Source organism: Marmota monax, unplaced genomic scaffold (assembly GCF_021218885.2).
Source record: "Marmota monax isolate L192 unplaced genomic scaffold, Marmota_monax_Labrador192_F-V1.1 WCK01_AAM20220418_F8-fsc00008, whole genome shotgun sequence".
Lineage (NCBI taxonomy): Eukaryota > Metazoa > Chordata > Mammalia > Rodentia > Sciuridae > Marmota > Marmota monax.
The window spans coordinates 19,142,600-19,165,674 of NW_026694432.1; the positions used below are offsets into that span (position 1 = coordinate 19,142,600).

The following is a 23,075-nucleotide window of genomic DNA, read 5'->3' on the forward strand; positions in this document are numbered from 1 at the left end:
TCTTGGGAGCACAGACATGAATTACATCTATACAAAATCCTTTATATAATTTATAGTGACTTGAAAATAAATAGAAACTCATTCAAGATGGGTGTGCACACTGTAATCCCAGCTACTCGGAGTCTGAGGCAGGAGGATTACATGTTTGAGGCTACTCTGGGCAACTTAGCAAGACCCCATTCCAAGAGTTGGAAATGCAGGTCAGTGGTAACCCTGAGTTCAATCCTCAGTACCAGAAAACAATTTAATATATTCAAATTCATGTATTTGTATCGCTTGCCCAACCTAGTACCATTAACTTCAAAACTCAAGACTAAGTACTCTATTATAGACCCAGAACATCAAACAAAAAATTTAAGTTTTAATTTATTTTGTTTATCATTTCAAAAAACCTGGTATGACTTTCTAAACAGTTGACCTTTAAAAATTACTTTAAAAATAAACAAATAAAAAAGTCATGCTGTCCATCTGTAACTACAAAAAAAAAAAATGGAATACACCACAAATTGCAAATAATATTATAATAGAGTCAGTGCATTAAAATTGCTTATTGACGCCTACTAATTATTTAGATATAGGAAACAATTGAAAATTAAATCCAGAGAGAATACAAAAATCATAGTTGGGTTCCTAAGTGATTTTATTTCTTCCTTAGAGATCTTTTTATCAGGGCTGTTGGTAGGCAAAAAAAATTGATCAATTTGATCTTTAATCTACTCATGAAATCTTTCATATAGCATATTAAGATTAGATGGGGGGAGGGGAGGGGAGGGGGGATAGTAGAGGATAGGAAAGGCAGCAGAACACAACAGACTAGTATGGCAATATGTAAATCAATGGATGTGTAACTGATGTGATTCTGCAATCTGTATATGGGGTAAAAATGGGAGTTCATAACCCACTTGAATCAAAGTGTGAAATATGATATATCAAGAACTATGTAATGTTTTGAACAACCAACAATAAAAAATTTAAAAAAAAAAAGATTAGATGGGGGGGTCCTTATCACTTTTTATTTTATTTATTGTAATTGGTTATATATGATAGCAGAATGCAATTCAAATCATATTACACATATAGAGCACAATTTTTCATGTATCTGATTGTAAATGCTTTTTCACTTTTGTCTCATAGATAAGTGTCTAACATTATTAGAGTACTTAGAACTATTTTTTTTTTTAATATTTATTTATTTATTTTTTAGTTTTCGGCGGACACAACATCTTTGTTTGTATGTGGTGCTGAGGATCGAACTCGGGCCGCACGCATGCCAGGCGAGCGCGCTACCGATTGAGCCACATCCCCAGCCCTTAGAACTATTCTTTGACCACCCAAGAAGTTAATGGTTCAAAAGCAAGTTATTTACAAAATTATTTATCAAACAGAGGAGACTATATTGTTTTTGCTTTTTGAAATATTTCTTTTAGTTGTAGATGAACACAATACTGAGCCACAACCCCAGTCCCTCATCTCTTATGTTTTTAATTTCATTTCTTAAATCGGGAAGTGGTCCCAGAGGGTTTTTACATTTTTCTCTACATCTTTTTCTAAAGTGAGCTATTGAATTGATAAAGACCCAGTTCTGGTGATCAAAGTAAAGTGAATAAAATCCTGACCTTAGTATCAAAAATCTCTTGCTGAATAACTTACTTTGTGATCCATGTGACTCAGTTTGAGTACTACATGAAAAATAGTTTTATAGATATTTAATTGGGAAGTTCACAAGATATTATCTAATTTAGGAACTAAATATCACATCAAATTATGATAGATAGGGAATGTTACCTGTGTTCTTACACTTTTATATTTCCCTTTAGTTACAAAATATATTTCTCAGAGGAAAAAAAAGCATCATAGGACTGAACATGTTTTCTGATGCTTCATAAATCAAAATGAAGATCTAAATCTTTTTCTTGAATAATATAGTGTCCAGAAACAATTTATAGGCTTTCTCTTGCCTTCCTTATATTTAGAAATTCCTTAGTGAATATTCACTTAAAACTTTTCCCTCAGTTTATGATCATCATCTTATACATAAACCCCTACAAAGTTAGAAAAATGAACTTATAGTGACAATAGACAACCTTTTCAGCTTTGAAACTCTGAGCTACACCTGCAATGATCAACTTGGTCTCTAGCTATCCCCAAAAAGCCTGTGACTTACTTAGAAAATGTGTAACCAAGTCTAAAAAATTAACTCTATTTTTTAAAATGGTTCTGTCACACATTAACAATTGGGTGTGTATTACAAAATTTTTTACTTGTAAAATACCTCTGAATTCTAAATAAGAGTTCTGGTAGCATTTATCTTCTATATAGGCAAGAAATTAACAAGTAACTTTCTAGCAATATAATATAAAAAACTCCAATGAGATCAAGTAAAACAAAACTGTGAGTGGCAAATTAATTTAACTGAATGAAAATACTGTTTCCATTCATTCTTCACAAACTTATAAATGCTCCAAAGTTATGAACATCAAAATTCTTGCATTCAAATTCCTATGAAATATTGAACTTCATCTGTAAATCTGTCTGCCTCTGTCAAGATTTTCTGTTTTTTTGCCTTCTATTACTCACCAACTGCATCTGGATTTACCGGTCTGGAGACATCAGCTTGCCCCATGATTATACTGTTTGATGTATCTCACGACAACAAACTGTCCCGGACAAAAGTAAACTTCTTTTAAAAAGATAAATCCACAAAAGGAGACAAGCTGAAATCCTTTTCTCAGTGTCACTTGCCAAAAGTCAGGAAGTGGCATGAGGTCAATTAATCTGCTGGAGTTTCTGTTCCCTGTATTCCAGCCTGGGCACTTGTGGTTCTTACAAATATGTCTTCATGCTGGCTCTCCTCACACAGGAATGCCTGTCATTCCAGAGTGCACACTCTGAGCCGAAGTGCGGAAGGGGAGGAGACTGCCAACCACATTCAAGCTGCTGATCTACAAAGCCCAAAAGCCCACACCTCCTTTTCCTGATTTTGAATTTGGTTAGAACTCTCCAGGCTCAGAGCCATAGAAGAAAGTAAGCCTGCTCAAGAATACACAAAACATTTTTATAAATTTAATCACAAAAAAACCCATAAAGGTGATTATGAGTAAGTAGCAGGCTAATGGGAGTCCATTAGGTATACGTTTACTTTAAAAACATCTGATTGTTCTGGTAACTTCACTGCATTATGTACAAACAGAATGTTATCCCCCTTTCCCCATGAAATGTATATTTGCTTATCTTCCTTTCCTGGTATACACTTCCTAAATTCCTTGCAATCTCCAAAGTAGTAGTGATTTGTGTGTGTGTGTGTGTGTGTGTGTATTCTAATAACTGACTGACTGGCTGGCAGCCCTAGGGAGCTTCAGGAAGGGGGGCTAGTCATCAGAAAGACTAAGGCTAGATTAGAGAGTTAGGACTTTCAGTCCCACTTCCCCAAACTCCCAGGAGGTGAGAGGGACTGAAGGTTGAATTGACTACCAATGACAAGTGAGTTAATCAATCATGCCTATGTAATGAAACTTCAATGAACCCCAAAAGGACAAGATTCCAAGGAGCTTTTGAGAGCTGAACACACGGAGGTTCCTGGAGAGTAGCCCAGAGAAGGCATGGAGGCTCAGCACCCCTTGTCTCTACACTTTATCCTATCCATCTCTTCATTCTGGTATTATTGGTATCCTTCGTAATATCCTTTGTAATAAACAAGAAAATTGTAAATGTTTCCCCTGAGCTCTGTAGGTTGCCCTAAGAAAATAATGGTACCCTAGGAGGGTGATTTTAGGAACTCTGACTCATATCTGGTTGGTCAGAAGTTCAGGTAAAACAATGTAGGGCCTGTGACTGGCTCCTGAATAGGGGGATGGTCTTGGGGACTAAGCCCTTAACTTACGGAATGTGAAGCTCTCTCCAGGTAGACAGTGTCAAAACTGAATTGAATTAGAGGACACCTACCTGGTTGTTGCTATAGCATTGCCTGCTTGGCAGGCAGGGAGCCACCCCTCCTCCACATGCTATAGAGTAGGAGAAACCGAGTTTGGATTTTTTTCCCCCTAAATTCTCAGACCTCCAAATTCATATGTTGAAATCCCAATTCCCAAATGATGGTGAAAGAGAGGTGGAGTCTTTGGAAAATAATTAGGTCATGGTAGTGGAGTCCTCATGAATGGGATTAATGCGTTATAGAAAAGTTCACAGAGAGATTTCTAGCTCTTTTCTTCAAGTGGAGGATAAAACAAAAAGACAGATGGCTGTCAGGAAGTCAGGAAGAGGGTCATCACATCATCCTCAAGGTGCCTTGATCTTGGATCTGGATGAAAAAGCTACATATAATACAATCCTAATTTTCAGCCATAAACCGTGGATTATATATACTGATAGTGGTCAGAAAAACATTATGACCCTTAAAATGGGAGAGTAAAAGAAAAAATGCTCTGAAAGAATGATCCAACCTAAGATTGTCCAACACTTTGGAACTCAGGTACTTATATTTATTAGCCTAAAAGCAGACCATGAGCAACAGAAGTTCCCATTATGTAAACAGGCACGCAAAGGGTGGAAAATGCATTGGAATCCAGGAGGTGCTCTATCATCAGCACAGAACCAATATAAGCACATGAGCTTTGAAGTCAGACTAAAATTTTAATTCCAGTTTTTCTATCACTTATATCTGTTAACATTAGGAAAGTTCCCTCACCTTTCTGAGCCTCAGTTTTTCTTTTCTGTTTCTCCCTCTCCCCCTCCCGCCCCTCTCATTTGCTGAGGACTGAACTCAGAGCCTCACACATGTATGCTTTCTACTACTGAGCTACATAAGCAGCCCTTGAGCCTTGAGTTTTCTAACTTATGCAAAGAGCACAGCAATAGTTTCTAGTATAAAGCAGTTGTGAAGATTCAAGGACACAAACATATATAAAGAGCTATGAAATGTGCCTGGTTCTTAGAAAATGCTCAGTAAATACAAGCAATAATTACCACAGTTGTTATAGTAAAAAGGCAAATCAATAAAGGAGAGGCAAGTTCAGGAGGAGCCAGATAATACAAGGCAAAACCTCAGTCATTACAAGGAGATTAGTCAGAAACAGAAGAAGATGGCATTTATGGTGAAGAGTGCCAGTAATGGAGGACAGAAGAAATGTGGAGCTCATTCCAAACAACCTCAGAGTTACTGTGAAACACTTTTTTTTTTTTTTGGTGGGGGTTGGCATGTTCACAATGGTTTTCAAGAATTTACTGCTTTGCAAGTAGTGACAAAGAAGACAAATTTGTCATATGAATGTTGACAAAAGACCTCATATATTATCACTACCATTAGGCTTAAGATTTGCAGCAGAAAGCATTTTTACTTTATATGAAATATCCTGAAACAGACAAACGCAGGGCTATTGGAATCATTGGATGGTTGTGCCACTCTTGCCAAATGATACAGATTTCTTTCTGTGGCAAGCTCACTAGATGCAAATATTTGGTATAGAACTCTCATTCTATACCAAATATTGTAACTGTTCCCTGTCTTACTTCCACATCTAGAATACAGCATGGCTTACCAATGGAAGAAAGCAGGGGTGCTGGAGTAACATCTAACTATGTAAAGATTCGGTTTTCCTATTTACTGATTAAGTGACTCTATGACTTAACTTACACAAGCCTTAGTTTACACATCTGTTAAATGGAAAACTTGCTAATAGAGTTGTTGTCAGGACTAAATTAAGAGAAGACTCTGGTGACTGAAGGTGTTTCATATATTTTGGCTCCCCCCACCTTTCCATTTAAATTTTTTGTTGTTGTTTTTGCTTTTTTGGGGGGTGCCAGGGATTGAACCCAGGGACACCCAACCCTGAGCCACATCCCCAGTCCTTTGTTTTATTTTGAGGCAAGGTCCTGCTAAGTTGCATAGTCTTGCTAAATTGTGAAGGCTGGCCTCAAACTTGTGATCTTCCTGCCTCAGCCTCCAGAGTTACTGGAATTACAGGTATATGATACCACACCCAGCACCTTACCTGTTTTCTGGCAACTAATTTCCTTTGTGTTCATTAGGAGAAAAACATGTTTTAATCATTTTGTAAGTTCATTAAACCAGACCCTATTATTACTATGAATAAGCAATGATGGTCTCAATAAACATAAAATTTTAGAACTAGAATAAATATTCCTTAAGAAAAAAACACACACACACACTTCCTGCCCTATTTTTGGTACCAGGGATTGAATTCAGGGGCACTCGACCACTGAGCCATATCCCCAACCCTATTTTGTATTTTATTTAGAGACAGGGTGTCTCACTAAGTTGCTAAGTGCCTTGCTCTTGCTGAGGTTGGCTTTGAACTCATGATCCTCCTGCCTCAGCCTCCTGCACCACTGGAATTACAGGTGTGTGTTATTGAGCCTGGCTATTTTCTGACTTTTTATTGCTGATAATATTTAGTTCTCATCTTCAGAAAACAATCTATCACAAATCTTTGGATCAAGATTCCCCCAAACTGGGGCTGGGGTTGTGGCTTAGCAGTAGAGCGCTTGCCTACCATGGGTGAGGCCCTGGGTTCGATCCTAAGCACCACATAAAAGATTCCCCAAAAGTGAATTGGTATTATGACAAACCTCACAAAGTAAGCAACCAATTGTCACAACAGCATTATTTCTATTAATGATATGGGTCCAAAATATTACTGAGTCTTCTAAATGACCTCCAACCCCATCATCAACTTTATTGTAATGTGTATCTTCATCCATTTGGATGATTCCTGAAAAACTCTCACTTTCCACTACATGAAGATGCTCTAGGAAAGTGCCTGTGGACCCACACTGGGCCCTGAGCCCACCCACCCCCACCCCTGATATGGCGTCCATCCCTCAGCTCACCATGGCACCAAATGCCATAATTCTTTGGGCAAACTGAGGAGCTTCTGGTTATGCTTTTATGATGTAGCAGTATTTCTTAAGGCCCTCAAGAATGGCAGTCATGAAATAATGTGTATGTTAACAAACCTAATATGATGGATCTGTTTATAGGAGAAATTAAAATTGTGCCATCAGAATTTCTTTCAGGTCCACAGAATGAAAAGATTTTAAAGAAATGGGAACTATACAGATTCTGCATTTTTGATCACAGTAAGTTCTTACAGATCCATAGGGATCAAGAGAGACTTCCAAAACTCAAGAAGAAGTTATAGAAAAAGGCTGCAGTCCTGGTTCAGTAGTAGTGCGCTTGCCTAGCATGTGTGAGGCACTGGGTTTGATCCTTGGAACCATATAAAATTTAAAAACTAAAAAAAAAAATAGAGGTACTGTGTCCATAAAAAAAATTACAGTAAACAAGAAAATTTTATTATGGATAGGGAAAACTGCTTTTTCTATAATCAATCTTTCAGTTAAGAAAGGTCAAAGGGTTTTTCTATGGTTAGATTAAGGATCTGCAGAGTGTCTTAGGGTACAGAAAAATGAGAAAGGCCTCAGTGAAAGTAAGAATTAGCTGAATGGAGATGAGAGGATGTGGAGGGAAAAAAAAACTGAGCTAAAAGATTCACAGGTTATTATGGAAAAGAAAAGAAATGACATGAATAGAATCTTTTTTTTTTTTTTTTAGTAACGGGGCCTGCTTTCTTCTTCTTTTTTTTTTTTTAATTGTTTTTTTAGTTGTTGTTGGACCTTTATTTTATCCATTTATTTATATGTGGTGCTGAGAATTGAACCCAGTGCACCCCACATATGAGGCAAGTGCTCTACCACTGAGCCATAACCCCAGCCCCTGGCACTGATAGAACTTTAAACTATCATGTAACATCAGGCAGTTGACTGAAATTACTGTCAAGGTCCCTTCTGGTTAAACCAATGATTTAACCAATTAAACGTTCTTTTTCAAAAGAATGGTTATGAAAAATGTTTTATTATAGCCATAGTGTACTTTCTAACTCATCTAACTTGGTGCTTGCCAAATAATGAAAAATAAATGTTAAATGAATTGAATTATTTTTTTTTAAATTTTTTTCTTAGTTGTAGTTGGACACAATACCTTTATTTTATTTATTTTTTTTTTAATGTGGTACCAAAGATCAAACCCAGCGCCTCGCATGTATGAGGCAAGCCCTCTACTGCTGAGCCATAACCCCAGCCCCGAATTGAATTATTATTACTGGGAAACTCATTTCTTCATTTTACACATATTTGTTAAGTACCTCTAAAGTGTCAGGTACTAGTTGTGGCTCAGTGGTGGAGTACTCACCTAGCATGCACGAGGCACTGGGTTCAATCCTCAGCACCACATAAATGTAAAATAAAGATATTGTGTCCACCTAAAACTTAAAAATAAATAAATATTTTTAAAAAAAAATCCTTGACCTCTTTCTAATATATTAGATGGTATTAAGTTCTATAAAGGAAAAAAAAAAAGGGAGGAAACTGAGATAGGGCAGACTAAAAGGGAGATAGGATGTTAAGTTATAAACTGGGCAAACAGATGTGCCTCATTAGAAAGATGACATAAACACAAAGTTCTGAAGTAAACAACACATTCCTCAATTTCCTGTCATCTTCCTAATCTTTCAGTTCTAAGGGCAGCAAAATTTTGGTTCTAAGGGAAGCAATGATTTCAAGAATACTAAAAATAAAATTTTAATTATATTATAGTGTTATCTTAATCACTGGGAGAGAAGTATTGGTTATCAAATGTGCTGCTCAGGGCTGGGATTGTAGCTCAGTGGCAGAGCACCTGCCTCACACATGTGAGGCACAAGGTTCAATCCTCAGCACCAGATAAAAATAAATAAACAAAGATATTGTGTCCATATATGACTAAAAAGTTTTTTTAAAAAAGTGCTACTCAGTTCTCAAACACCTGTGCCTGTTCAATATTGTGGTCATTAGCCAAATACGATTATATTACCTAAAATGAAACACAATTTACAATTATTTTCTCATTTGGACTAGCCACACACCTAGTGCTCAATAGCTATACATGGCTACTACACTGAAGAGTATAGATACAGAACATTTCTGTCATTACAGAAAGTTCTATTGGACATGTGAAACTAAAAGACTTTTAAAACATGCTCAGAAGTCTTTCAGTAATAACAAGAGTATCTCAAAGACCTAACTTCACGTATCATTAGACTGCAGAGTCTACTTTCCATGCAACAACACTACTGACAATATACTTTGAAGGAATACTGACGGTTAAAAAAAAAACAAAAAAAACTTTTCCAACCTGGAAAATTTAGCATGACCCTGTCTCAAAGTAAATAAAAAGGGGTGGAGATGTAGCACATTGGTGTCTAGCATTCCTGAGACCTGGATTCCATCTTAAATATCACATAACATACACACAAATAATTTATTCCAATATTTTTTATTCAGAAATTTTATATTCTTAATTTACTACAACTTCCTCTAATAACATTCTGTTAAAGTTTCTAAATACTAATGACAATTTAAAATCTAAGAAGGGCTGGAGCTGTGGCTCAGTGGTAGCGCACTTGCCCAGCATGCATGAGGCACTGGGTTCGATTCTCAACACCACATACAAATAAATAAAAACAAGGTCCATAAACAACTAAAAAATATCAACCAATCAATCAATAAAGTCTAAGGAACCAAGCAAGGATGCTTTTATTTCACCTACTGAGAATTATATCCATTTGTTATACTGAAAATTAATAACTACCATCTTACTGGCCACCCATTTAGTAACATTCTTTCTATTCCAAATATTAACTTTTTCATAAGCAGAATGCGGAATTTTTGTAGTTACAATAAAAGAGATTAAGGTGACTTAAAGAATGTAATGCTTTATAACGATACATGATATCTATAAAAACTAAATCTTGAGTAATCTCTATTAAGGAACCAAGAGGTATCAATGATGTGTAGAAACTAACCAGTCAGAAATCAAGGAGTTCCCACTGCAAATATGTTGAATGTTTCCTAGTAAAGTGGCATTCATTGTTGGTGACTCAAAGAGATGACTATTAAATCTTCCTTCTCTTTCGTAACTCTTTCTGGCTCTCAAATTCACTTAAGAAAAGAAGGAAATGTAGATATTATCAACACTCAGTCATGTATCCAGTGAGAATACAATAAATGCGTGGTGATAGTTACAACATCTATTAAAAGTTATTCAGAAATTTCTAACAAGAAATTTCCTGAAACAACATTTTTTTCCAGTGTACATATTAAAGAATATAGCCTTCATTCTCTACTAAATAAGAAGTCTGAGTCATGAACACCTGGTGACACGCTCATGAGTCAACAGTAATTCCTACAAAAGAAGTAAGGATGACTACATAAATGGTATTTCTATCAAACTTCCTCCAGTCAGTAATTCAAATGCACTATTGTTGTTTTCACATATCTTTTTACATCAATCCCTTTCCTCAAAATCCTCAATTTTTCACAACTACAGGAAGTAGGTGTGGCAGTGAGGGGGATGTATATAATTTTTAAAATTAAAGAGAAAGTTATGTTTTTGATTTTACATACCTTCATCTTCATTTGTAAATCTTACTTTAAAAACAGAGTAAACACATGAATGCTTTAGGAAAACAATGTAGTCAGGTCAGAGGAAAACATGCACAACTTTTGCCTTTGTTGACCTATCTATGCTAAAACAACTAGCCTAAACCCACTTTGACCTTTCTGAAAAGCTTTACTAGGGCTGGCAAATCTATTTAATAATGTAGACATGTTCCAAGATATAAATTTGGGTGGTTTTTATCTCAGCCAGCAAATCTAAACACTATACCTTATTCTCTTTGTTCCATGGCATAGGAACCAAGAGCCCTCAGAATACTACCTATTCTAAAATCCAAGAAGCTGACAGCCAGTTTGTTGTGTTGATTTGTAGGAATGAGAAGAAAAAAAGCAAAAAGGTGACAGGATAAAATAATTGTCTTGGAATTTATTCACTTGGGATAAAAAAAAGTCTTCTGTCTTTAAACAATTCATAAATCTGGGTCTGACAGACTGTGTTTATAGAACACAGCCTTAAAGTTCGACATTCTCCAGTGTGTATTTGGGGCAGTCTTCACATCTTTATTCAATTTGATATATTTCTAATTATTTTTAACACCGGAGTCACAGTTGTGTGTGTGTATAAATATATATGTGCATATACACACATATGTGTATATACATATATATACACACACACACACACACATTTGTGTGTGTGGTGCCAGGGATTGGAACTAGAGCCTTACAAGCATGCTAGGCAAATACAAGTACTCTAACACTGAACTACACCACCAGACAGGAACATAAATTTAAGCATTCTCCATAGCTTAGAAAAATCCTTCAACATGCGACCCAGTGCCTATTCTCACCACTCTTCCCTCATTTGCCCTAATTTTTAGTCCTACTGAATCTTAAACCCTGACATGTATGATCTCCCAGGACTCCCTACCTAGGCATTTACTGTTATTCTCAGTCTTTCCCTTCCTAAAGCTAACTCTAGCTTCTTCACAATTCAGTTCATCTTCCTTCCTCAAGACGTCTTCCTCTGTTTTACACCTAAGACCAAGTTGAGCACACTTCTTAGGTGCACTGAAGTCACTTGTAATTATCTATTTACTCATCCATGTCTCCTATTCCATTATGTGTTCTTTGAAAGTAGTCTGAACAAGTAACATAGTACCCAGCATGTTATAGACTTTCAATAAATATTTGAAAAAAACAAGTGACAGAAGAATATGACCTTTAACTCCTCTTAGAGAAAGGTTTGCCTATAGGTGTCTTTCAGTTTATAGTGTATTTATGTTGCAAAATGTGCCAGGACTATCAGTAGTGAATAAACCACTGATCAGTTTTGTGTAATAAAATCACTGATTAGTTTTGTGTAATAAAATCACTGATCAGTTTTGTGACAAAAAGGAAAAAGACAACCATTACAGAGATTATCTTGCTACCCATGGGTTATGGATTTTTTATAAATTTACTTCCACAGTTTTTTGAAGTAATTCCACTTCTTTTTGTCTCCCTTCTCCTCCTCCTTCCAATACATATATAGTAGTAGATAGACACAACACCTTTATTATTTATTTATTTTTATGTGGTGCTGAGGATCAAACACAGGGTTTCACAAGTGCTAGGCAAGCACTCTACCACTGACCCAAAACCCCAGCCCCCAGAAACACATATTCTAAAGTATAGTTGCTTTTAGAATTATATAAAACTGATTTAAATAATAGCTCTGCTTTTCTAGTTCCTAAGAGAAACACTTATAAGAACTAAACTGCAGCACTACCACTTTTTAATCATTCAAAGCTGATTTCTGGCCTCTGTTTCTTCTATTCTTGATTCTTATTTCCTGTTTTTTGATCATGTTGCTAAATGGTACAAACTTTATCAGAAAAATTCAAATAAAAAATAACACTAAATTCAAATTCAGTTACTCTGTTACATATGAACAACTCTAACAAAAGATTTGGTGAAAAGAAAGCTAAGATTTAAAACAGGTAAGGTGGCACACAACTATAATCCCAGCAACTCAGGACACTGAGGCAGGAGATTCACAAGTTTGAGGCTAGTTTCAGCAACTTGGTGATGCTGTAAGCAACTTAGTGAGACTCTGTCTCAAAATAAAAAAAATAAAAAAAAAAAGAGCTGAGGATGTGGTTCAGTGGTAAAGCACCCCTGGGTTCAATTCCCAGTACAAAAGGAAGAAAGGAAGGTAAAACTTAGAAAAATAAATTAATTCAACTTTCTATGCATGCCTATTCTCTATGAATAATAATAGTTAATATTAATTACATAGACATAATACCAGGAACTATTCTAAATGTTTTACATATATTATCTAATTCTTAACAAACCTATGAAAAAGTTACCATTTATTATCCCCATTTTATTTTTATTTATTTATTTTAAAGAGAGAGAGAGAGAGAGAGAGTTTTTTTTTTTTTTTTTTTTTTGCAGGGTACTTCTGCATTTTAATTTTGGTACCAATCTTGGGTTAAATTTTTTTTTTTTTATTTTTAATTTTTTATTGTGGGTTGTTCAAAACATTACAAATTTCTTGACATATCATATTCCACACTTTGATTCAAGTGGGTTATGAACTCCCACCTTCACCCCATACACAGCTTGCAGAATCACATCGGTTACACATCCATTGATTTACAAATTGCCATACTAGTGTCTGTTGTGCTCCGCTGCCTTTCCCATCCTCCACCCTCCCCCCTCCCCTCCTCTCTCTCTACCTCCTCCACTGTATAACCCTGAGGGTCTCCTTCCATTACCATGCAATTTCCCTTCACTCTCCCTTTCCCTCCCACCTCTCATCCCTGTTAAATGTTAATCTTCTTCTCCTGCTCTTCATCCCTACTCTGTTCTTAGTTACTCTCCTTATATCAAAGAAGACATTTGGCATTTATTTTTTAGGGATTGGCTAGCTTCACTTAGCATAATCTGCTCTAATGCCATCCATTTCCCTGTAAATTCTATGATTTTGTCATTTTTTAATGCAGAGTAATACTCCATTGTGTATAGATGCCACATTTTTTTTATCCATTCGTCTATTGAAGGGCATCTAGGTTGGTTCCACAGTCTTGCTATTGTGAACTGTGCTGCTATGAACATCGATGTAGCAGTGTCCCTGTAGCATGCTCTTTTTAGGTCTTTAGGGAATAGACCAAGAAGGGGAATAGCTGGGTCAAATGGTGGCTCCATTCCCAGCTTTCCAAGAAATCTCCATACTGCTTTCCAAATTGGCTGCACCAATCTGCAGTCCCACCAGCAATGTACAAGTGTACCCTTTTCCCCACATCCTCGCCAGCACTTGTTGTTGTTTGACTTCTTAATGGCTGCCAATCTTACTGGAGTGAGATGGTATCTTAGGGTGGTTTTGATTTGCATTTCTCTGACAGCTAGAGATGTTGAGCATTTTTTCATGTACTTGTTGATTGACTGTATGTCCTCCTCTGAGAAGTGTCTGTTCAGGTCCTTGGCCCATTTGTTGATTGGGTTGTTTGTTCTCTTATTGTCTAATTTTTTGAGTTCTTTGTATACTCTGGATATTAGGGCTCTATCTGAAGTGTGAGGAGTAAAGATTTGTTCCCAGGGTGTAGGCTCCCTATTTACCTCTCTTATTGTTTCTTTTGCTGAGAAAAAACTTTTTAGTTTGATTAAGTCCCATTTGTTGATTCTAGTTATTAACTTTTGTGCTATGGGTGTCCTATTGAGGAATTTGGAGCCCGACCCCACCGACTGTAGATCGTAGCCAACTTTTTCTTCTATCAGACGGCGCGTCTCTGATTTGATATCAAGCTCCTTGATCCATTTTGAATTCACTTTTGTGCATGGCGAGAGAAAGGGATTCAGTTTCATTTTGTTGCATATGGATTTCCAGTTTTCCCAGCACCATTTGTTGAAGATGCTATCCTTCCTCCATTGCATGTTTTTAGCCCCTTTATCAAATATAAGAAAGTTGTAGTTTTGTGGATTGGTTTCTGTGTCCTCTATTCTGTACCATTGGTCCACCCGCCTGTTTTGGTACCAGTACCATGCTGTTTTTGTTACTATTGCTCTGTAGTATAGTTTGAAGTCTGGTATCGCTATACCGCCTGATTCACACTTCCTGCTTAGCATTGTTTTTGCTATTCTGGGTCTTTTATTTTTCCATATGAATTTCATGATTGCTTTCTCTATTTGTACAAGAAATGCCGTTGGGATTTTGATTGGCATTGCATTAAACCTATAGAGAACTTTGGGTAATATCGCCATTTTGATGATGTTAGTTCTGCCTATCCATGAACAGGGTATATTTTTCCATCTTCTAAGATCTTCTTCTATTTCTCTCTTTAGGGTTCTGTAGTTTTCATTGTATAAGTCTTTCACCTCTTTTGTTAGGTTGATTCCCAAGTATTTTATTTTTTTTGAAGATATTTTGAATGGAGTGGTTGTCCTCATTTCCATTTCAGAGGATTTTTCACTGATATACAGGAATGCCTTTGATTTATGCGTGTTGATTTTATAACCTGCCACTTTGCTGAATTCATTTATTAGCTCTAATAGTTTCTTTGTAGAGCCTTTTGGGTCTGCTAGGTATAGAATCATATCATCTGCAAATAGTGATAATTTAAGTTCTTCTTTTCCTATTTTTATGCCTTTAATTTCTTTCATCTGTCTAATTGCTCTGGCCAATGTTTCGAGAACTATGTTGAAGAGAAGTGGAGAGAGAGGGCATCCCTGTCTTGTTCCAGATTTTAGAGGGAATGCCTTCAGTTTTTCTCCATTCAGAATAATGCTAGCCTGAGGCTTAGCATAGATTGCTTTTACAATATTGAGGTATGTTCCTGTTATCCCTAGTTTTTCTAGAGTTTTGAACATAAAGGGATGCTGTACTTTGTCGAATGCTTTTTCCACATCTATCGAGATGATCATATGGTTCTTATTTTTAAGTCTATTGATGTGGTGAATAACATTTATTGATTTCCGTATATTGAACCAGCCTTGCATCCCAGGGATGAATCCTACTTGATCATGGTGTACAATTTTTTTGATATGTTTTTGTATCCGAGTGGCCAGAATTTTATTGAGGATTTTTGCATCTAGGTTCATTAGAGATATTGGTCTGTAGTTTTCTTTCTTTGAAGTGTCTTTGTCTGGTTTAGGTATCAGGGTGATGTTGGCCTCATAGAATGAATTTGGAAGTTCTCCCTCCTTTTCTATTTCCTGAAGTAGCTTGAAAAGTATTGGTATTAGTTCTTCTTTAAAGGTTTTGTAAAATTCTGCTGTATACCCATCCGGACCTGGGCTTTTCTTAGTTGGTAGTCTTTTTATGGTTTCTTCTATTTCCTCAATTGATATTGGTCTGTTTAGGTTTTCTATATCCTCCTGACTCAATCTGGGCAGATCATATGACTTAAGAAATTTATCTATGCCTTCACTATCTTCTAATTTGTTGGAGTATAAGGATTCAAAATAGTTTTTGATTATCTTCTGTATTTCTGAAGTGTCTGTTGTGATATTGCCTTTTTCATCCCCTATGCTAGTAATTTGAGTTCTCTCTCTTCTTCTCTTCGCTAGCATGGCTAAGGGTCTGTCGATTTTGTTTATTTTTTCAAAGAACCATCTTTTAGTTTTGTCAATATTTTCAATTGTTTCTTTTGTTTCAATTTCATTAATTTCAGCTCTGATTTTAATTATTTCTTGCCTTCTACTTCTTTTGCTGTTGTTTTGCTCTTCTTTTTCAAGGATTTTGAGGTGAAGTATGAGACCATTTATTTGTTGGTTTTTTCTTTTTTTAAGGAATGAACTCCACACAATGAATTTTCCTCTTAGAACTGCTTTCAATGTGTCCCACAGTTTCCGATATGTTGTGTCTGTGTTTTCATTAATCTCTAAGAATTTTTTAATTTCCTCCTTGATGTCTTCTATAACCCATTGATCATTCAGTAACCTATTGTTCATTCTCCAAGTGATGTATGCTTTTTCCTTCCTTGTTTTATCGTTGATTTTCAGTTTCATTCCATTATGATCAGATAAGATGCATGGTATTATCTCTACTCCTTTATATTGTCTAAGAGTTGCCCTGTGACATAATATATGATCTATTTTAGAGAAGGATCCATGTGCTGCTGAGAAAAAAGTGTAACTGCTTGATATTGGGTGGTATACTCTATATATGTCAATTAGGTCTAGGTTATTAATAGTGTTATTGAGTTCTATAGTTTCCTTATTCAACTTTTGTTTGGAAGATCTGTCCAGTGGCGAGAGAGGTGTGTTGAAGTCTCCCATGATTATGGTATGGTGGTCTATTAGACTCTTGAACTTGAGAAGAGTTTGTTTGACAAACATAGCTGCACCATTGTTTGGGGCATAAATATTTATGATTGTTATGTCTTGTTGGTGTATGGTTCCCTTAAGCAGTATGTAGTGTCCCTCTTTATCTCTTTTGATTAACTTTGGCTTGAAATCTATTTTATTTGATATGAGTATGGACACTCCTGCTTGTTTCCGAAGTCCATATGAGTGATATGATTTTTCCCAACCTTTCACCTTCAGCCTATGTATGTCTTTTCCTATCAAATGTGTCTCCTGTAGGCAGCATATTGTTGGGTCTTGTTTTGTGATCCATTCTACTAGCCTGTGTCTCTTAATTGGTGAGTTTAAGCCATTAACATTTAGGGTTATTATTGAGATATGGGTTGTTCTTCCAGCCATATTTGTTTATTTCTGTTACTAAACATGGTTTGTTTTCCTCTTTGATTATTTCCCCCCCCCTTTACTGTCCTACCTCCCACTGTTGGTTTTCATTGTTATTTTCCATTTCCTCTTCCTGTAATGCTTTGGCGAGGATGTTTTGAAGAGATGGTTTTCTAGCTGCGAATTCTTTAAACTTTTGTTTATCGTGGAAGGTTTTAATTTCATCCTCCATCCTGAAGCTTAATTTCGCTGGATACACAATTCTTGGTTGGAACCCATTTTCTTTCAGTGTTTGAAATATGTTATTCCAGGATCTTCTAGCTTTCAGAGTCTGTGTTGAAAGATCAGCTGTTATCCTGATTGGCTTACCCCTAAATGTAATCTGCTTCCTTTCTCTTGTAGCTTTTAAAATTCTCTCCTTATTCTGTATGTTGGGCATCTTCATTATAATGTGTCTAGGTGTGGATCTCTTATGATTTTGCACATTCGGCGTCCTGTAGGCTTCTAGGATTTGGGATTCTGTCTCATTCTTCAAGTCTGGGAAGTTTTCTTGTATTATTTCATTGAATAGACTTCTCATTCCTTTGGTTTGGAGCTCTGTACCTTCCTGTATCCCAATGACTCTTAAGTTTGGTCTCTTAATGTTATCCCATATTTCTTGGATGTTCTGCTCATGGTTTCTTAACAGTCTTGCTGAGCTGTCTATGTTCTTTTCCAGTTGAAATACTTTGTCTTCATTGTCTGATGTTCTATCTTCTAAGTGTTCTACTCTGCTGGTAGTATTCTCCATTGAGTTTTTAAGTTGGTTTATTGCTTCCTGCATTTCTAGGATTTCTGTTTGTTTGTTTTTTATAACCTCTATCTCCCTGTATAGTTGATCCTTTGCTTCCTGGATTTGTTTGCATAATTCGTTGTCGAAGTGATCTTTCATTGTCTGATTTTGCTGTTTAATGTCTTCCTTGATACTCCAGATCATCTGAAGCATGTATATCCTGAATTCTTTATCTGACATTCCATCTGCTGCAGCTGTTACCTCTTCTAAAGTTGCGTTGACCTGCATTGCTTGTGGTCCTTTCTTTCCTTGTCTTTTCATACTGCTTGCGTATCTTTCCTGCAGGTGCGGGCGGCGGCTCTGCTCTCTCCTTATTCCAATTGGGGTGTCGTGGCTACCACGCCGGCAGGTCACTGGGCCTGTTCTGGGAGCTGGCGGCAGCTCTGTTCTGCCCCTACTCCGATTGGGGTGACGAGTGTACCATGCCGGCAGGCCACCGGGCCTGATCCGCCAGTCGGTTGCAGGTTTGCCTACCCTGCAGGCGCGGGAGGCGGCTCTACTCTGCCCCTACTCCAAATGGGGTGACGTGTCTGTCGTACCGGCAGGCCACTGGGCCTGTCCCGCTGGTCATTCGCAGATCTGCCCGCCTTTCGGGCACGGGTGGAGTCTCTGCTCTGCCCCTACTCCAATTGGGGTGTCGTGACTACCCCGCCTGCAGGACGCTGGGCCTTTCCTGGCACGGGCGGCGACTCTGCTCTGCCACTACTCCAATTAGGGTGGTGTTTGTACCACGCCGGCAGGCTCCTGGGCCTGATCCGCCGGTCTGTTGTAGGTCTGCCTACCTTGGAGGCGCGGGCGGCGGATCTGCCCTGCCCCTCCTACCACGCCTGCGGACCCCTGGGCCTGATCTGCAGGTTGATCACTGGTCTGCTCACCCTGCGGGCACGGGTGGCGGTTCCGCTCCGCCCCCACTCCAATTGGGGTCACGTGACCACCACACCGGCAGGGCCTGATCCGGGCGTGGCAGAAGGATCTGCTCTGCCCCTACTCCAGTTGGGGTGACGTGTGTACCACACTGGCAGGCCACTGGGCCTGACCCACCAGGCTGTCACAGGTCTGTTTACCTTGCCAGCGCGAACGGCGGCTCTGCCCTGCCCCTCCTACCACGCCCATGTACCACTGGGTCGCGGGTCTGCCCACCTTGCGGGTGCGGGTGGCGGCTCCGCTCCGCCCCCTCTCCAATTGGGGTCACGCGGTCACCACGCTGGTGAGCCGCTGGGCCTGCTCCGGGCGCTGGCGGCGGCCCGGCTCCTCCCCTCTGGCTCGACGACAAATTGAGGAGACTCGGGTGACTGTGCCTCACCCCCCCCTACCAGGAGACCAACTGCTTATGTCACCACTGGTATTGATGAAGTTCTCTCCTCCGCCGCTTTCTGCTGACATCAGATCTCTGCCATGTTGGTATCCTATGCGAATGGCAGCATTTCGTTCCCCTTGCCAGGCAACCAAAGCAACGGGTGAGTCCTGACCGGCCCTCAGCAGGACCCGGACCGAGAAGCAGTTTCCGCGGGCTCCTAGCCCCGGGCCAGGGAAGTTCCGGGAGCCGGAACTCGGCCGCTCCGTGCTCTGTGTAAGCTCCTATAAGTGTAAGCTCCAAGAAGCAGTCCCCGCGGGCTCAGTTCCGGGAGCCGGAATTCGGCTGCTTAGTGCTTGGTGTATGCTCTGATAGGCGCAGGGTCCAAGAAGCAGCCTCCGCGGGCTCCGCAGCCCTGGGCCAGGGCGGTTCCGGGACGGTTCCGGGAGCCGGAACTCGGCCGCCCCGCGCTCGGTGTTCGCTCCGATAGGATCAGGTTCTAAGAAGCACCCAGGCGCTGAACCCTAGCAATCTGTCTGCAAGCCGCAGGCGAATTGCAGCCTGAAATTACCTGATCTATGGCTGAATGAGCTGTGGTCAGTCAAAAACAGGGAAGGTGACGTCAGTATACCAACATGGTGGCTTCTGGCCTCCTCTGTGGTCTGACCGGTGTGGAGAACCGAGATGGACCGCTTCCTTCCCCCGTCTCAAACCCAGAATTCCGAGAGAGAGAATTTTAATATTTATTTATTTTTTTAGTTTTCGGCAGACACAACATCTTTGTTTGTATGTGGTGCTGAGGATCGAACCCAGGCCGCACGCATGCCAGGCAAGCGTGCTACCGCTTGAGCCACATCCCCAGCCCCGCATTTTATAATAGGGAAACTGAGTCACATAGGGGATAATTTGTCCAAGTTAATAAGTAACAAAGCTAAGTACTATTCATACCTAAGTAATTTCTATCCAAGTCTCTACTCTTTTGCTACACTATAAACCTAAATACATAACAAAAATTCTAGCTCCAGTGTTTCTGCACAGGTTTATTTATATCACCTTTCACCCATGTTTATGCTTCTTGAGGCATTACTATTAGCAATATACATTTATATTTCATGACAATATGTTACCTATATTCTCTAAGGTAGTTAAGAAACCTCTAGTTTTTCCTATTTCCCTATGTCCACCAAATTCTCTTAGATGCAAAACAAAAACAATTAAAAAAAAAAAAAAAACTCTCTCTAAAGAAATCACGGAATCAGGCGCAGTGGCACACACTTATAATCCCAGAAACTCAGAGTTGAAGCAGGAAGTTGGCAAAGGCTCAGCAACTTTGTGAGACCCTATCTCAAAATAAAAATTAAAAAGAAATGGGGATGTAGCTCAGTAGTAAAGTACCCTTGAGTTCAATCTCCAGTAGAGAAAAAAGAAACTGCCACAATGTTGTTCAAAAAACACAGATAGGGCCAGGGTTATGGCTCAGTGGTAGAGAGCTTGCTTGCCTAGCATGTGTGAGGCACTGGGTTGGATCACCAACACCACATAAAAAATAAATAAATAAACAAATAATGTGTCCATCTACAACTAAAAAAATATTTTAAAAAGACACAGATAGGAAAAATGTGCTGTACAATCAAGTTTTGTTTTAATAATGTCCTTAAGTATAAAACATGCTTAATAACATGGTACTAAAATCTAATATAAGTATTTTCATTTGTATAAAAACACTTCATTTTGCTTCAATTAATAGTTCCTAACTCTTCTTTGAAAGCTGAAACTGTATCTTTTTCCCCCACATTTTTTATTGGTGCAATATAGTTGTACATGCTGATAGAATTTGTCGTTACATGTTCACACATATAAAACTGTATCTTATTCATTTTCATTCTTCCTTCATGGCAGCTAGGGCAGTAAGCCAACAAAAATTTACTGAATGAATTAAGTAAGACAATTGTCCATCAATTCACCATTACCTTTTAGTTGGGGTCAGGATACCAATTAGCCTTCATTGTAAGCTATATTAAGCCATCTACTATGAATTCATTATTAGAGTATAATCAGAACGAACTAAATAAGCACACACCTTTAGTACTGTATTAAGCCAAATTCCTCATCCTAAAAAGAATGTCCTTTCAGCTTCAGTGTGTAGCTCAATGATACAGTACATGCTTAGCATATGTGAAGCCCTAGATTTAATCCCCAGCAATACAAATATAAAAACAAACGCCAAGAATGTCCTTTCTTTGGTTCCATTTTTTTCTCTTATGATTGATTGATTGTACTGGGAATTGACTCTAGGAGTACTCTACCACTGAGCCTCATCCTTAGCCCTGTTTTTTTTTTAACTTTATTTAATTTTTTTATTTGGTGCTGAGAATCAAACCCAGTGCCTCACACTTGCTAGGCAAGCATTCTACCACTGAGCCATAACCCCCACCCCACTGTTTTTATTTTTTAATGAATTAATTTAACTGGCTTATTTATTTTTGTAGTGCTGGGGATAGAACCCAGAGATAGCACATGCTAGGCAAGCACTCCTCCTGCTCAAGCTGTAGTCCTAGTCCTTTTTATTTTTTATTTTGACATAGGATCTTTCTAAATTGCTGGGGTTGGCCTTGAACTTGCAATTCTCTTGTCCCAGCCTGCATAGGACTGCACCATCACACCTAGCCCAATTTTTTCTTTTGCTGACAAACCTCAAAGCCAGTCTAAGAAGCCATTCAGTGTTGTTTTGACTGTAGTAATAATCACACTGTAGAACTGGTAATAAAATTCACAGCTGGTTCTACAGCACTTAACTGCTGAGGATATAAGTTTAGTGGCACAGCACTTGCACTTGTTTAGCATGCATAAGCCCCTGGGTTTGATCTCCAGCACCAAAAAAAAAAAAAAAAAAAAAAAGAAAGAAGAAGCAAATTCAGTGTGGCAAATGGCATCACAAACCAATAAACAAGGACAATTTGTTATCTCTTAATTTTTCCCAACTTATATTTAACCACTTTATCAAATGTCAAAAGCAATCATAAATTCACTTCAATTATTAAATATAAAAAGTAGATTTAGAATTTAATAAATGGCACCGCTGATCATTTCTCTCATATTTGTATTTATTTATAACAAATTTATAGTTTTATCATATAAGTTATGTGCTTCTTATAAACATCACTCCTAGGTATTCTATAATTTTGGTTGTTATTTTTGTATAATTTTGATTGTTAAGTAAATAATTTTTAATTCTATAGTTCTTCTATGTATAACTTATATGCTTGTAGACATTAAACAAAATTTATTTATTAATTATTTATTATAAAAAATTTTTTTAGTTGTTGATTGACCTTTATTTATTTACTTATATGTGGTGCTGAGAATCGAACCCAGTGCCTCACACATCCTAGGCAAGCACTCTACCAACTGAGCCACAACCCCAGCCATAAACACATTTTAAAGATTCATTTGAACATTTTATATTTAGTTTGCCATTTTATTGAATATTTTTCAAATGATTGTCTTTTATTATTTTTCTGAAGAGACAATAATATCTGTCAACAATTACATTTTGTTTTGTCTGTTACTAGAAACCTACCCTCTACTGAGTGTTGGCCTTACTGCACTGTCTGGAACTTCCAAAATAATATTGAATAAGGGTAACAGTGAAGAAAAAAAAAAAAAAGGGTAACAGTGGACATTTCTTCAGTATTTCCTTAGTAAATACAGTGATGTCTAGTAATTTCAGAGAAATATTCTTGATCATATTAAAATATGTAAGCAACATAACAGAAAAAATGAATTAGATAAATACATTAATATCATGAGTTGTCACTGAAGGGTAGT

At 37.9% G+C, this 23,075-nt stretch overlaps 1 protein-coding gene across 4 annotated transcripts in view; it reads right to left on the minus strand.

The window, feature by feature from the left end:
- The window catches only part of Phactr4 (phosphatase and actin regulator 4), a 102,638-nt gene that overhangs the window by 41,452 nt on the left and 38,111 nt on the right, over positions 1-23,075 (minus strand). The window contains exon 1 of one of the 4 annotated variants that reach the window (XM_046468421.2): positions 2,578-3,000. The exons of 2 other annotated variants lie outside the window; for them this stretch is intronic. In XM_046468421.2, coding sequence (XP_046324377.1) covers positions 2,578-2,623 — 46 coding nt within the window. In that variant the 5' untranslated portion in view covers positions 2,624-3,000. Of the gene's footprint in view, positions 1-2,577; positions 3,001-23,075 lie in introns of those variants that run through there. One more of the 4 variants, XM_046468425.2, reaches the window with a different exon arrangement.